At 35.1% G+C, this 17812-nt stretch overlaps 1 protein-coding gene across 1 annotated transcript; it reads right to left on the bottom strand.

The window, feature by feature from the left end:
• Nucleotides 1–1442: 1442 nt before the first annotated feature.
• LOC111043780 (protein cornichon homolog 4) lies at nt 1443–14672 on the bottom strand. The gene is made up of 4 exons (XM_022328825.2): nt 14471–14672; nt 13224–13336; nt 6268–6408; nt 1443–1762 (listed from the first exon to the last, which is right to left on the bottom strand). Exons 2-4 carry the CDS (start codon nt 13241–13243, stop codon nt 1693–1695), a joined length of 231 nt encoding a protein of 76 aa, XP_022184517.2. The 5' UTR covers nt 13244–13336; nt 14471–14672; the 3' UTR covers nt 1443–1692.
• Between the last annotated feature and the right edge of the window lie 3140 nt (nt 14673–17812).

Raw genomic sequence — 17812 nt, forward strand, 5'->3', positions numbered from 1 at the left:
ACATTCCTTTTGTCCGTCTGGAGAGGCTAAGGGGCTAATTGCCCCTCAAGTTTAGAGACATGGGAACCATAGAGTTCAAAAAACTCTACATATGTGGCTCTGCTCAAACCCTTTTTATCATGTTGAAGAGTTTTTTCAGCTGCCTGAATCCAGCATAGACCTGTAGTGCTATAAAAACCATTGAAACCATATAGGCATAATAATTTGACTTGTACTCTATTATGCATGTGTTCTAATATTTTGACGTGATCTTATGCATCTATAGATGTTTCATGGATTGAGAAATATATCTATCTATATGTACCTCCTTACTACCTTAAACAGAACTGCAAAATTTGTCTTCAAAACTTTTCTTTCTATAACCCTTCGTTGACTGGACAACTTTATCAATCACGGTATTCTATTCATTGGAAAATAAATTCTCTCTTGGCGGAGAAGGGTAACTTATAAATCTTTTGATTAGATTTAACCATGCATTATTTCCTCTATGATTTAACGTAGCCTATAGTGAGGTCCACGTTATAATGGCAAGGGAGAAAGATAGAAGAAAAACGTTGCCGATCCTCTGTCTTGTCAATGCCTTCTATAGACGGTAGCTGATACAGGTTTATTGATGTAATATTAATTCTCGTTAAAAAAAAAACAATTATATTTTATTAAGCAGGAATTTTTATTTTTCAATAATTTCATTATGAATTTTCATAATTAAGATGAAATATTTTGTTAATTAATTATATTTCTAGATTCTTAAAAGAGGATCTGACACAACAGAGAAAAGCGAAAAAGAAATAGCGCTATCCGCTTTGTTAAATGATAGACAAGGATAGCAATACCATTGCTAATTAAACTCTGCCATTATAACGTGCTGGACCTCACTAAAGTCAGCAATTTGGTATTACCAAATAGCATTCATAATCAATAAAATATTGTATCTTTAGTCAATAAATGAATAATCATTTTGATAATGAATAGAAGTACAGTATTAAACCAACTGAATGGAATGCTTTCGTATCTCATGGATTGCGTTTCAGCACTGACAATTTCTGTTTTTAATGGATAAAGAAAATTCAAAATGCAAAACATCTCCAGGAATTGAGGTTTGAAGGAGTAGCTATTTTTCTACCAAGTTTTAATTCTCAAGTATTCAAAATCATTAAAATGTGCATAGCAATAATAAGGTTGATGTAATACAGCATCAATTACAAAGCTTAAATCTTCAACTGGATATTGATAGTCAAAATGATAAATAATTATATGGCAATAATAAAGCTAACTATCTTACTCAAGGTCTATAGAAACCATGTATTTATAGACCTTGATCTTACATCATTATTATTTTTATATAAAAAAGTTTGAATTTAGTGATTGCAATAATTCTCAATATAATAGAGTTAAATATGGGTGAGTAGAAATTGTTTATGCTTAAATATACAAACACAAACTATACAATTTTCAAAATCTTTATACAATCAGTACAGATTACATAAAAATATTAAAATCAAATACTTTTCTATAATGCGAATAAGATAAATTCATAAATTACATCTTATAAATAAAATACAAGTGAGAAATAATTTACAAACAAAAACAAAGTCCTATAAATCTTGGATATACATGATAACGACTAGCATTATTTTTTTGTGAAGGTGAAGGGAATGGAGCTTATGATGCTTGGTCATGAAGATAAACGAATTAGAACTCCTGGAACATACTCAGATCGCGTTTTTCCAAAGGGTTTTCGTTCAACATTGCGATAATCAAGCTGAAAATTAAAAACCAAACATTAAATAAATCGAGTAATATAACCTTTTATAATTTTGTGATAGCAGGAAGTTAATAACTCTTGTCTGGAGTTAGAAAGAAATATATACATAATATATTATTATATTATAATATATTTCGACATATTAACTATTCAAAGCTTTTACAAGAAGTGCAAACGCGATATTTATTCAAACTCTTGCAAATAAACGATGGTTCGCAAAGAATAATACAATATGGTAACGTATGGTGCTTATCTCCAGACTCTAGAAATAAATTTGTTAGGAATGGGTTTGTAACCAATTGATGCATATAAAACATTTTGGAGGATTCCAGTAATAATACTAGAATCATTCTCAAAGTTTGAGTTGTGAAATTAGATGTGTTATATGAGTGATTATATTATATTATTTGATCGTTCTGAAGCTTTCTTTTGTTTGTATAGTAGGTCTTCGATTGTAGCTCGTTATTTTCTAGCTCAGACGTGAATCAGAAATTTGATTAATGATAAATAACAAAGATTTTCGACATAAAAGACTTTAGTTACTGTAACAGCCTAAAACAGAAAACCTCTGTATTTGTGAAAATAGATAATCAATGCCACCAGTAAATAATACTCATTCAGTTGGAGTAGGTTATCGGTTATCAAGAACCAACGGTTATGAATACGGTTAGCCAAACACGTATTAGGAACCAATTAGAATCGTTGAACACCTTATAAGGATAATTCTGATTGGCTGCAAGGAATGCAAACCGTGTTTTGCTAAGAAAATTTGTTTAATTAGTTCTGAATACGGCTCTGATTGAAATAAATAAAGACCAGCGACGGATTCAATCTTATCATAGTTGTGAATGAGAATATGCGTATGACTTTTATTGAAGGGAGATCCTTACTTACTATGGGATGTTGCCTATTTGTCACATGGAATAACTAGGTATAACAATACCTAAGTCTATAAGATAACTAACTGCCAGTAAAGTATGAGATATTGAGCCATGAAGCAATCACTGATGAATAACTGAAACAAAAATATAATTGATATTGTTATTCTTCTGTCTAAATATTGTGGGCTACTCAATATCAATTCCAAGTGAAATATTGAAAATTAAAATATTAGAGACAGGTCAAAGGAATACATAGTTAACAAATTTTGAACTATGAAAATATTAACGAACTTTGGATTGATGATCAAAATAAGAAAAATTATGATGATCTGTGAGAATAATATTATGAAGTTTAGTGATCACCAGAAACCGGACGCTCTTAGAATAATTATTAATCACTCATCACCCAACCGCACATCAATATCTCAAACTGTTTCAAAGATACAAATAAATTTATAGAGAAATTGTGTAAATGAGTACATTAAAAATACGACAGATCAATTTTTTTTTGTTTAAAGTGTGAGTAGAATATGTATTATTAGAGTTTCCTAATACTTGAGAAAAAAATTAGATAGTTCAGATTTCCAATTTACTCATTATTTCATGTTTTATTATATCTTTAAATGTGAATATCTTTGCTACGGTTTGAGATATCGATGTGCGGTTTCCGCCAGTTACTGTATCTTAATTCTGTATCATGTACCACATGAACACCTTCCCATACAAAAAATTTATAATGGATTCAAAATGAAGTTGGATTCATATGACGGATCCGAGGTGGCGGAAAAAATTGTAAAGCGACAGAAAAACAGTATTTTAATTCGAATAGGATCTTCAATGAAACCTACTGCCAAATTATATTTGGAAAAGAAATATTAAATACTAGCAGGTAAACCGTGCTCCGGAAGGGTTCATTTTAAAACTTGACAAACTGAAAAATTGATCTAATGAAAATAGGCCTAAAACCATCCTCGGTTGATTAAGAATCTATTTGCAAAATTTCAAGTTGTCAAACATGACATCAAAACCCATCTAACTTTCTTGAATGTAATTTGAAATATTATTTGAGAGTTGGAAATTTAGTCGCGGATTCAATTATTAAATGTAATATTAATAAAACGATAAAATCTTCAATGTGTAATTTAGAACGTGTGCTTTATCACGGCTCTTGAAGATAATATTATGATTTCAACTCCATGCTATACAAACAAGAGTGAGTTGGCTTTTGATCTGCGAGTCAAGGTCTGGATTCGATCACATAAATAGTTTTTACTTTCCTTGCCCTACTACCATAGGTAAGGAAAGTATTGCTTTCCAAAAAAAATTAAGGTACCCCAATTTCAAGTTTTCTATACGTTTCAAGGTCCCCTGAGTCCAAAAACATGATTTTTGGGTATTGGTCTGTGTGTGTGTGTATGTGTGTGTATGTCTGTGAACACGATAACTCCATTCCTAATTAACCGATTGACTTGAAATTTTAAAATTAAGGTCCTTATACCATGAGGACCCGACAATAAGAAATTCAATAAAATTCAATTCAAGAAAAAATGGCGGATAATTACTAAAAAACCATGTTTTTCACGTTTTTCTCGAAAATGGCTCTAACGATTTTCTTCAAATTTATACCATGGATAGCTATTTATAAGCCCTATCAACTGGCATAAGTCTCATTTCAGGGAAAATTTCAGGAGCTCCATAATATTCTTGAGAAAAATGGCGGATAATGACTAAAAAGTCATGTTTTTCACGGTTTTCTCGAAAACGGCTCTAACGATTTCCTTCAAATTTATACCATGGATAGCTATTTATAAGCCCTATCAACTGGCATAAGTCTCATTTCAGGGAAAATTTCAGGAGCTCCGTAATATTCTTGAGAAAAATGGCGGATAATGACTAAAAAACCATGTTTTTCACGGTTTTCTTGAAAACGGCTCCAACGATTTCCTTTAAATTTATACCATGGATAGCTATTCATAAGCCCTATCAACTGGCATGAGTCTCATTTCTGAGAAAATTCCAGGAGCTTAGTAATATTCTTGAGAAAAATGGCGGATAATGACTAAAAAGCCATGTTTTTCACGGTGTTCTCGAAAACGGCTCTAACGATTCTCTTCAAATTTATACCACGGATAGCTATTTATAAGCCCTATCAACTGACATGAGTCTCATTTTTGAGAAAATTGCAGGAGCTCCGTAATATTCTTGAGAAAAATGACAGTTACTAAAAAACCATGTTTTTCACGATTTTCTCAGAAACGGCTGTAACGATTTTTTTTCAAATCTTTACCCTGAATAGTTATTTATTAGCTCTATCAACTGACATGAGTCTTTTTCCTGGGGTACTAATGGGGGGTCCACCCAATCCTTGAGAAATGGACTTTGTAACCTCCTTCTCGTGCATGAGATAGGAAGGTACACGGTTTTTACTTTTTCTTCTTCCATATACCGTGGGTACGGTAGGTAGAGCAGTTTATGAAAAGAACACAGTCATAGTCAAGATCTTTCGTCTGCAGAACAGCTGTTTCGACGAATTTCAAAAAAAATCATCGAATTTCACAATTTACATAAAGGAAAAAGTACTCTGAAAACAATTGTATATACACATATACAGTAGTCTGATCGTAGTTGCAAATATGTTGCCGTCAATCGTCATTATGTTATTACCCTAAATTATTCTCGTTTGATAATGAGGCTTATAGTTCAATGAGCAAGGAAAGTTGTGTGAGTGTACCACACCAGATTTTTTAATTTTTCATTCGAGGCCCATACTCTTCCAATAGTTTTGTGAGCTACAGATGCTTGTATTGAAGCATTTCAAGCATTTCTTACCTGAAGGGATCTTGTCTTGAGACAATCTTAATTCAATTATCAGCTGTCTCAGTCCGGGCAGTTTAAGCCTACATAATTGTATTTTCGCGATTTGCGTTCTTGCAGGAAAAGGTAGTGTTTTGATCAGACATTTTGTAGACTTTTTAAAATTATATATCTATATTATCTGAGGTGCAGGCCAGAGGACAATAAGGTAAAGTTTTAGATAATAGTTTTCTTGTACAGTTTTTCAGTTGTTCCGCCCCAAAATTTAATATTTGTTTTCCTAAACCTGAGCAGCATTGCAAGCGAGTAGCCCTAATAATTGTTGTTTGTTTATAATCGGTAATAAAATATTTAGTTAGTTTTCTGTTAACCTTTTGTTATCCATAACACCCACCATAATAATTATTAGCCCCCTCCCCTTTATATATTACGGTACAAAGTTAATCAGTCCAGTAGTTCAGACGTGATGATGCATCAAACATAATTCTCCCGTACGTGTATAAGCCAGTTCTTTCCTTTATTATAGTAAAGATAAATCTAGGTTCACAGGTTTCAGGTGCTAAATCAATGAAAAATTATATTCTCAGAATTGAGGAGGATTAATTTCAAACAACCGGGAAAACATTAAACATATTGATACTTATCTCAATAAAAGGCAATGACATTTTCATTGATTCGACTTTCTAGTGAGCCAAGTACAGTGGAAGTTCTGCCCGTCAATAAAAGTCATATACTTATTATGAAGAGAGAATATTAAACAAAAGAAAATAAATAACTTATAATAGATGGCTATTTGTAAATACAAACCAGTATAGGTACACGAAGAATGCTATCAAGTACCATCCTAAGTAAATTACGCAGTCTCTCATGTGCTTTTTAAGTTGACCACGATTATATATTTGAAATGGGTCATAAACGCCAATGTTACCCTGTGGAACAGACACATACCTGCAAACAAAATTGATAACATTTTTAGTTGTACAATATGTACTATAACGAGATTTGTGATATTTACTGCAGATTTCATTAAGCTTCGGGACCGTCAAATCGGTAGTATATATATATATATATATATAGATAGATGTGTATGGTCAGAGCATGGTAAATACAATTTAATATTTGATTTTTTATGCAAAGTGCTATGTTTGGCACTCAAGGTCATTGTATGACATCGTCAAGGGATAAATCCAATCTTTAATCCTCACATATATTAGCTATTAGTAGTTTGCGAAATAACAGTGCTTCAGGACTTGATGGAATCAATAATAGAACATTGAAGTCAATAAAAAATGTAATTGTAAAACCATTAATTCACATATTTAATTTAAGTCTGTCAAAAGGAATTTTTCCAAAAGTTATGAAAGAGACATGTGTTAGACCATTACATAAAGGAGGCGACAAAACAAATGCCACCAATTACAGGCCTTTTTCACTTATAAGCAACATTCCTAAGATTTTGGAAAAACTGGTAAAGAAACGTCTTGTGAATTACATGGAAAAAACAACTTACTATCTAGGAATCAATTTGGCTTTTGTGAGGAGAGGAGTACAGAAGATGTGGTATTAGAAGTGTCAAATTTTGTCACAGATAAGCTAGAAAATAACAAAAAATGTGCAGCAGTGTTCCTGGACTTAGCAAAAGCTTTTGACACTGTTAATCACAGTTTGCTGCTGAAGAAATTAGAAGCCATGGGAATAAGAGGAGTTCCTCTAGAATGGTTTAGATCATACCTCTGTGACCGGCGTCAGAAAGTCAAGGTTGAAGAACATCTCAGTTCAGAGGAAACGATGAAGTTTGGGATTCCCCAAGGAACAGTTCTTGGGCCTTGTATTTGGCATATGCAAATGAGCTATGTTCAATTGAGATAAGAGGGAGAGTCATAGTTTTTGCTGATGATACGTGTATACTATTTGAAGGAAACACCTGGGAGGGAGTTTTTAATCTGGCACAGGAAGAATTGATGAAAGTCGATAAATGGTTGAAAGAAAATTTTCTAACAGTAAATGCAACAAAAACGAAATTCTTAGCCTTTTCTCTAACAGAACGGACAAGAACACCGGATTCTTCAATAATTGTACATCACTGTGGAAGCACCAACAACCCTTGTGATTGCCCTTCAATTCAACAAGACAATGAAATAAAATATTTAGGAACAATAGTGGACAACAAATTATTCTCAAGATACGCTGTAATTATCTGGTGAGCTACGCATTTTATACATGTTGAATCTTTCTATAAACTTCAGAAACGAATACTAAAAATAATAGGTTTTAAGGAAATCAATTCCCCACGAACATTCTTTTCAAGGAAAGTACAGTACCTACCGGTACTAAGTGTAGGACAACTCTACATCATCCAGGCTACCATCACGCGAATAAGGAGAAACAACGAACAAATAAGACTGGCTGATCATAACCATCAAATATGGCAGAGAAACATGAATTTAATAGCACCAAGGATGAACACTACCAGTGGCGGCTCGTCCTATGTGTTCAATGGTTCATTGAACCCCCAGAATTGAATCAACTTCCTATAGAATGATGAATTTGCAACTCAAATAATTATATTCTTATTTTATACTCATCAAATCACATCACAACATTTTTCATCTACATAAACTTAACGTCGATGTTTTGCGGCCGGTGCCGGAGTGGCTTGCTTGAAACAGCACCGAATGGCACGACGAGACGGGTGGTGGTGGAGAGCAGTGTTCATTCCCCAATCTGAACCCAAAAACAAGGCTGGGTGAGGTATTGGAACGGAGGAGGGGAATCGGTTTTCTAGCACGAATTTTGTTCACAATCCTGCCTGAACCATGTTTCACGAGTTCATCCGAGTGTAACCGAACTTAGCCGAGGCAAGTAAAGCATTCGGTTAACCTCGGAATAAATCGTGAGTATTCGTGATACAGATTCAGTATCACTGCCTTCTTGAACTTAACCAATAAATTCAAATTTGGTGGCAGTAAACAGTAAAAAAGCGGTGAACAAGAAGTAGCCTAAGCGTGATAGTTTTGAGGTTATACGGTACGTTTTCGGGTATACACTGTATACAAATACAGTTGTGATAGATTTCACTGCATTTTTCGTTATATAAATTTGTTTTGCGTGTTGAAGAATATAGTAATTTCTAGTGTGTTTCGTGTATTCGTGAGTATTTCTAATATGTCCATTTTCTTTTAGTGATAGTGTGATTATAATTTATTGTGTTAGGTTCCGTAACAGCATTTTGATGAAGAAATATGAATAAGGTTCAGTATTTGTTGAAGACGAACATTATTAATATTGAGGATAGGTGTAAAAAAAACATGATGGTAGAGCAACTCCCGAAGTAAAAATCAAACAAGAAAAATATGAACAGGACAAAAAATCTATATTTGTAGAAAATATATTTAATCATTGGGGGATAATTCCGTAAAATTATTATTGATTAGGTACCTTTACACTTGTTTATGCTCAATACTCTATATCCTCTTGACCTTTCTCCCCAATAGATCATGATGTTGAACCCCCAAGCTAAAAGATCACGAGCCGTTACTGAACACTACATTTGGGCAAAGAAACTACATATTATATTTGGGACCAAAAATTTACAATTCAATACCAAGTTACATTAGGGAAGAATTCAATAGATACAGGTTCAAGAAAAGTTTATTTTCCTGGTTAGTCGATATTGGAGTAGAAAATTGTGAAGATTTAGTTAGACTGTAAATGTTGAAACTATTTATTCTTCATTATTTTCCTTTATTAGTTTTTCATTTTTCTAGAAATTAACTTTCTTATTATAATCCTTGATAGAACATTAATATTTATCTATTAATTTCATAATTTTGCTTGTATTATAAATTTTTACTAATTTCATTATAAAAAACTTTAATCCTATATCAGTGAATGAAGTTTGTAAATAGTAATTATAAGACGCAACAAGCAACTAATAACTTATACCCCAACACATATCATTTATAGTGGGGTGTATATTTATTCATTGAATTATATTTGCCTATTGAGAAATTATTCAATGCATAAAACTTCATTGTTTTAATTGTTATAGTATTCTAATTTGTAATGTGATTGTTTTTGATTAATAAATTTTATTTGATTTGATATCCCAGATTGGAAACAGCTTGTTAAGAGTAAGACGGTTTTCACACCAAAAAGCTGGGCTGGGCTGGGCCGGGCCGGGCCGGGCCGAGCCGAGCCGGAGCAATGCGATGCCGAGCTGAATCTGCCTGCGTTCGCATTGAAGCCGATTACCGATTCGCTCAGTAGGTTATCTAGCCTTGTAGTGAGACGTGCATACTATGAGATTAAGTTCTCATTGACAGTTGAAAGTGCAATAATAATGTCATCTACTTTGATGATGATGATGATGATGATGTTACTGGATAGTAGTTCCTCACTTGATGATGAACATGGGGGAGGAAGAAGATCCTGGACTCACAATATCAATAAAGATCACGAGACTAGTGGACAGTTCGCAACTCTATACAAGCAACTCCGAGAAGATGAAGAAAGGCTATGGATAAGTTTCTTGTATAGAATAAATGAACATTTCTATGTCTATATTCATTGTAGACATTTTTCAAGTTGAAATACAAAATACTGCACAACTCACTACATGGAAAGATCGAAATAAACTGAAAGAAGGCAGAATCCGCTTGGCCGAAAACGCCCGAGTTGGGCGTCAAGCCGACTGTATAAATCAGCTCGGCTCGGCCCGGCACCGCTCGGCATCGCCCCGCGTTGATTTGAATGCTCCCGACTGAATCCTGCATAGCAATTGATTCCGCTCGGCCCGGCCCGGCCCAGCTTTGGTATGAAACCCCAATTAGGTCCCCCAATAAAACAAGTGCAAAAATAATTGATTCTTCCTACTAATTTGCCTAATTGAATGTATTTAGGGATTATTAAAAAATCCATCCCCTTTTTTTCTTTCCAGACCCTAGAAGCTCTGCTACTGTCACTGTATCTGGTGTTAGGTCCATATTTGAAAACACTTCTCCATCGGACACAAAAACAATGACACAAAGAAGGTGTGCTGCATATTATCCTTTACCTTTGTGACATATTCAATATTTCAAGTGAAGAGATTTCACCCTACCCATCTTAAGCAGATAGGACTCAAAGTAGAAGTATCATGATTAGTGAAACTACACCTCTTCATGTCCTCTCTAACTTTCACGCTTTCTTCTCCCATTGTTTGATTAGAATTCTGATCAGCTCATAGCAAAATAATGTTTTACGAATATAATTAAATATTAGCATGATGAAAATAAATAATAAAGTAGTTCCTCTTTAATTGCAAACATTTTATTTTCATCAAAATAGTTTCTCCAACTAACATTGGGTTACAATCTGTCCTCACCACCAATAAAATAAGTGAAAAGAGCTCTAATAGATGTGAACCGATTAAACTGATCTGAACGTGGCGATAGAAGCCTAGTAAAGGTGAGTTATGAATGTATGAGTATAATTATTACTCTTCTTGCCATTATTTTTTGATTAAAAATATCGGAGTTTAAAAATTCTGAAGAAAAATAAGCTTTTTTGGAGTTATTTTCCATTCGGGAATTGCAAGTCATTGATAAATAAATATAATATAGGCTATGGATGGGAATAAATCCAATACAACAGAAATAAATATGAAGGACGAGAAATTGAAATATTATGATAAGATTGAATGTTTTTAGACACTATGTTGGTAGACTCAAAAAAATCAAAACACGTACAAAACACATGAAAAAAAACAGTAACAGTTCAGATGGCAGTGATCCAGTGCTCACGCTCTCAATAAAAATTCAAATTATCACCCATAAATTCGTTTACACTGTAATATGCCTTTGCACACAGTAGCTTCCGGACGGTTCTCCTAAAGGCGGACTCATCCAATTTCTTCACACTATTAGGTAGCTTGTTGTAGAATTTCAGGGCTGAAATCCTGTAACTGGCCTATGATCGGTGGAGGCGTCTCCTGGGGATATCCAACAGCTCACTGCGCCTGGTGTTGTGGCGGCGGATGTCACTAAGGGCAGCTAGAGTATGCTGTATCTTCTTGAGATACACCAAGCACAGGAGGATGTAATGGCTGAAGACAGTCAGTACACCAAGGTGAGAAAAGATGGGCTTACAGTGGGCAAGATGGTCGCTGCCTGTTATAATTCTTAAAGCTCTCTTTTGCAGCCTCAAGACATCAGCAGCCCCTGCCGAATGACCCCACAGGAGCAATCCATAAGTGATGTGGCAATAGAAGAGAGCGTGATACATCATTAAGAGATACCTCTCTGTCACCAGGCCCCTCATCCTGAGCAGCAGGAAGCAAATGCGGGAGAGTCGACTGGTTACCTGCTGTAAATGACTGTTCCAGCTGAGTTTGCTATCCAAGAGAAAACCCAGCAGCTTTACTGGATTCTGAGGGTCACGCAGTTCTCGTGACAAGCTGCAGATGATCCTTTGGGTCTTGTCCTCATTCAGTTGGAATCGATTAGCGAAGAACCATGAAGTGGCAGATCGAAGATGCTCTGCAGACGCCTCCAAAATCCGCTCAAGCTCAGCACCCGATGACAGAAGTGATGCATCATCCGCAAACATCAGAGAAGAACCATTGTCGTCGAGGTCGTTTATCATGACAAGGAACAGTGTAGGCCCCATCACCGATCCCTGAGGAACACCAAAAGCCACCGGAAGGGTCTGGGAGTTTGCACCACTGAGGGAGACAAGCTGAGTCCTTCCAGAAAGGTATGAGCCCAAGATGGAAAGGGCCGAGTCCCTTAGACCGTAGAAACTGAGTTTTCTAAGTAGAATGTGATGGTCCACACAGTTGAAAGCTCGGCTCAGATCACACAGAGCCAGAGCAAGAGACTCACCATCCTCGAAGGCAGCATCAATCCGCTCAGCCACATGATCGACTGCACCCACTGTTGATCTCCCAACTCGGAAACCAAACTGCATGTTGGAGAACAGGCCATTCTCCTCGAAAAAAGCCTCCAGCTGAGGCTTTATTACTGCCTCAATCATCTTGCCAAAGACAGGAGTTATGGAGATTGGCCTGAAGCTACGAAGGTTCTCACGATCACCCTTCTTGAAGACTGGGACAGTTCTTGATGTTTTCAAGAAATCAGGAAAATTTCCAGACCTCAAGCACTCATTGACAGATGCAGAGAGAGGAACTGCAATGGCATCAACAACCTCTCGAAGCATGCTCACAGACATGCCAAACACATCTGGACTTTTTGAGGGTTTGAAAGAGCTTATGATCTTCCTCAAGGCATCTGGTGTGGTGGGGCGAAAGAAGGAGAGATGCTCCTGTCCCGGCTGGATTCTTCCTTCCAACAGATCAATTGGATCAATGGCAGCATGAGGCAGGGAATCCACTATATCCTGAACCGAACCCACAAAGAAGCCATTGAAATCATCCGGGCTTGCAAAGTCAATCTTTTTCTGTGACATGGATCTGTTTGTATTTATCACATCCCAGGCAGCTTTGCATTGGTTAGGTGCATCCTCAATCTGTCGCTCAGTTGCCAACCTCTTAGCCAGCTCGATCCTCCTCTTGTAGAATTGTTTAAAGTTTCTATATCTAGCAGAGCTGTCAGCATCACCATCCTCGCATCGGTTCTTGAGGGCGAGCATGAATCCCTTAAGTCTGGCCAGATCATCAGTATACCACTCCCTGTGGCCATCCAGATGTCTAGGTCTCCTCCTCATTCAGGGCGGGTCACTTGAAGAAACAAAATATTTTAGAAAAACTTGTGTACAATACTTACTCATAAATCATCCAAGCCATTATTGGTATGTTGAGACACACGAGCCACCAGTGACCGGATAATAAGAATATAGCCACAAGCAAACCATGAACAATTAACTTCGGCAGAACCCACTGCAAGAAAACATTTGCAACAGTTAAAAGTGAGTGTAATAATATTGCACTTAACCAAGTGGAATCGTTATACTAATATCAATATTGTACTAAGTTTTAGTTTTTAAATAAATAATTGATAAAGTTGAATCAGCCGCCGAGTGTTTTCCCCATAAAATTCATATCAATAATGTTTTTATAATAAAATTAATCTTGTTTTGTTTGAATGTAAATATGTTAAAGATTTATTAATTTAAGTTTTAGTTATTCTGTTCTCTTTTGTTATAATAGTTATTCCCATCACAAAAGTTATCATAATTCTTTTCCCCCCCTTACATACTTGGTGTAGGCACATCATGCTTACATATTTGGTGGAGGCTTCTCCCGCCGTTCCACATCTTGCTTCCAATATCGTTCTTGTTCTGAAAATGCCTTTAAAATGATGTATCACACAATGGATGTCAACATTTAAAATATTTGAGTTACAACCCCTCATTTCTTTAAAAACTAAAACTTCAATCAGCTGGTTTTGGATGCAAGCATCATAGAAAATTTTTATTGATGCCATCTTTCTTGTTTTAAAAAGGCCTTTTAAATGATGTACCCCACACAATGGGTGTTTAAATTTAAATTTTCGAGTTACAACCCCTAAGTCACCCCCTTATAAGGGATTGAAATTCAGTTGTATGTCAAAAGATAGAGTATTAGACCAAAAACTTATCCTGAAAGTTACAGTACTAGTAGCTCTGTGAACAGTAGACATCACGCAGTATTCTCATCCACAAGTACCTGATTGAAACTATAGACCTTATGGAAATACAGCAATAGACTGGCTTCTCCACACATCTGTGTAATCAGTTGATTTATGATGAATAATTCTATAGTCTGATTTTTACTCTAATATTGGCGTATGAAGGAGGCTCCTTTTTCCTTTTATATTATACTTGAAATGCAAAATTTCCAAAACCTTGTATATATGTTAACGCACAATTAAAAAAGGAACATACCTGTCAAATTTCATGAAAATCTATTACCGCGTTTCGCTGTAAATGCGCAACATATAAACATTTAAACATATAAACATTTAAACATTAAGAGAAATGCCAAACCTTCGACTTGAATCTTAGACCTCACTTCGCTCGGTCAATTACTTACATAATTCAATTTTGAGCAGCATTCTTGAGCATTGAGATAGTCACATTCCAAATCAGATAATGTGATGACCTAGAACTGAGTCAAGGATATGAAACCAACAATAGAAATATTATAAAATAAATTTATTGGTAATAAAATTACATGGTTTATTACTTTAAGAAGATAGATAGATAGATAGATAGATATATTTCTCGATCCATGAGACATCTATAGATGCATGAGATCACGTCAAAATATTAGAACACATACATAATAATGTATGTATAGAGGTATGTATAGTACCGATACAGAATGTAAAGACCTTACTATGGCAGGTAGCATAGAAACAGGCCTATCTCTATATAGTACCCATTGCCACGATACTCGGAACAATGATGAGAGCGTTGACAGGGTATCTACAGTCCAATAAGGTGATGGGTGATATGCAGCATGGAGGGTTCAATAAATTCAATAAATTATTTGCGACTACTGCTCAAAGAATAAATGAGAAAATGAAAAAAAAACACAACACTTATCTAATAGTACTCCTAATAGCGTTCCTAGCTCCCATGTTTTGCCGCCTGATCACTTTATTCTAACACCTACAATGAAGAGGAAATCTCACGCATAATCAATAGCTTCAAGCCATAAAATAGCACAGGACATGATGACATCCCGTTGGGGGTATTAAAGAGCTGTTGTGAGGCGGTTGTCCAGCTGCTTGTTTGCATTATCAACTCCATGCGCAAAAGCGGGGTATTTCTCAACATTTTTAAAATTGCCAAGGCCACTTTTCAAAGAGGGCTGTAGACATGACATTAACAATTATATACCTATTTCGTTATTGACAGCTTTTTCAACGATAATTCTTATTAGACTTGTATCTTACCTCTCTGAACATAATCTTATTTCACCAAACCAGCATTTATTTGTAAAGAACTGGTCAACTAGTACAGCCCTCATCGTGGTTTTTGAAGGTATGATAAAATATATTGAAGGTGGCAACTACACTTCTGGAGTAATGCTCGACCTCTCTAAAGCATTCAATTGTGTAGATGAGTTGCTTTTGGAGAAATTAACTGGGCTTAGTTTAAGAGGAAAAGTGCATGATTTAATAAGGTCTTACCTTTCTGATCGGTATCAGTATGTTTCAACTCATGGTAGTCACGGACAAACAGCTGTTTGAATCAGAATATCATCAGGAGTACCACAGGGATCTATTCTGGGACCACTTCTCTTTCTACATAGACTTCATCATGTCGAACATGTAATGCTATAAAACCTAAATTTTTCAAGAAATAGAAATCAACAGCTCTCATAAAGGCAACACATCCATTTGAAAAAATTAGCATGGACTTCAAGGGTCCTCTTCCTTCAAAAACAAATACCTGTTGACAATAATGTTGATGAATACTCCAGGTTTCCATTTTCATATCCTTGTCCAGATATGAATTCACCAACAGAAATTCAGTACCACATTTGGTTTACCTTAACTTCCTATCTACGGTATATATTGACCGAGAAACCTCTTTCAAATCCAGAGAGCTGCAGGAATTCCTTCATAATAAAGGAGTAGCCACTTCCATATCACTAAAGAGCCTAGCACCTCGAGGAGAGAACAATCGAAAAAAATCAAGATGATACAAGTACAGGATCAAGCAGAGCCTGAGAACACTCGAGAAATTGATTATGAAAATGATGATGATACACGCAGTACAGGATCAAACCTGAGTGATGAAGCAGATCTTCCTGATGGCATCCTGCAAAAATCTTATAGACAGACCTATTTAAAAAACTAATAATTAAATTCCTAAAGGAGGGAAGAATGTTCCCTATGTACAGAATGATATTATCCCAGGGAATAATGATATTAAATAATGATTAAGGTATCCTCACAGTGATCTCAATATACATCCTGGAATCCATCATCCTAGTGGTAAACCAAAGTCCGGCTTTAAGACGAGATAAGCACAGTTATAGAACACGCAACGTGGATGACATAAGCCTCCCCCAGCATCGACTTAAGAAGTATAGTAGATCTCCGGCCTATTCGGGGGCATACCTGTTTAACCTGCTTCCTGGCAACATAAAATCCCTAGTGAATGACAACACCTTCACAAGAAGACTAAAACAATACCTGATGGACAGACCATACTATAGCATTGCAGAATTCATTGATGACCACACCTTCTCACACCTTAAATAAAAGTGAACACCGACACCCCCACGATGGGACGAAAAAGACGATTCCCCGGTCAAGCAGACTGCGGAGAAGACATAAGAAGTAAAGTAAATCATCATACGACTTGTGTTTTGTTATGTTGTTATCAGATGTTCAATTATTTATACTAGAATTCAATTCTTTGAAAATTCATTTGTGATCATTAAAACCTAAACTGCAGAGATTTTTCATTACAAGTGTAAAAAAGTATTAGTTAATTCACAAAAAAATAAGTTGCAATGTACATTATAAGTAGGGTTGCCACCCGTACTATATAATAAAGTATTGTACTTTATTTGGAGGTCTTGTATTTTATACTTTGTAAACAAGATAAAGTACGCAAAAATACTTAATTTTGATCAATAAAGTTCTATATAATAAAGTAGGAGGAAATCAAAACATTTTAGTTTAGTAGAGTGGCGGAGACTGTCAGATTTTAACTAAATATTGGCAACATTTTTTCAGTGCATGTGATGCTGATGAGTTCAAGAATTTGTATAAAGTGGTTTTATATTTACTCTATATCCCTGCCACTTCAGCATTCGTGGAAATGGTTTTTTCGGTGATGAATAATAAGTGGAAAGATGAGAGGAGCAAAGCATCTTTGAATCTCATAAGAAACAATGAACTAATGATTTATTTCAATTTGAATGTTGATTGAAAAGATGCTTTGCAACTCTTCACCAGTAACAATTATTTATTGATGATAGCCAAAAGCAATAAGAAATATATTTTTAATAATAACTAATTGATTTTTTATTAAATTTAAAATTCATTATTAAACTCATTTTGTATTCCATTATATATATGTATTGTATTTTGAATATCCATTCAAAATTACTTTATTTGCATGGGCTACTTATAAAAGTTATTAAAAACATAAAGCACCCATTATTTATTTTTTCCAGGAGCACATTCAAGCTCTAAAATCAAAATAATAATACTCAATAATCAGCCTTGTGGGGTACTTGATAGAAGAAAACCATAATATATTGATATGAATGCTAATATGAAGATTTTAAACGTGTTGGAAGCAAAAGCAGTAAATTACGGTAAATTAATGTAAAAGAAGATTTCATATCTACACTACAGCAAAATGAAATAGTAATAAACTAATAAATATCATTCAATTCGATTAAGAT

The sequence above is a fragment of the Nilaparvata lugens genome, chromosome 5 (genome assembly GCF_014356525.2).
Source record: "Nilaparvata lugens isolate BPH chromosome 5, ASM1435652v1, whole genome shotgun sequence".
Lineage (NCBI taxonomy): Eukaryota > Metazoa > Arthropoda > Insecta > Hemiptera > Delphacidae > Nilaparvata > Nilaparvata lugens.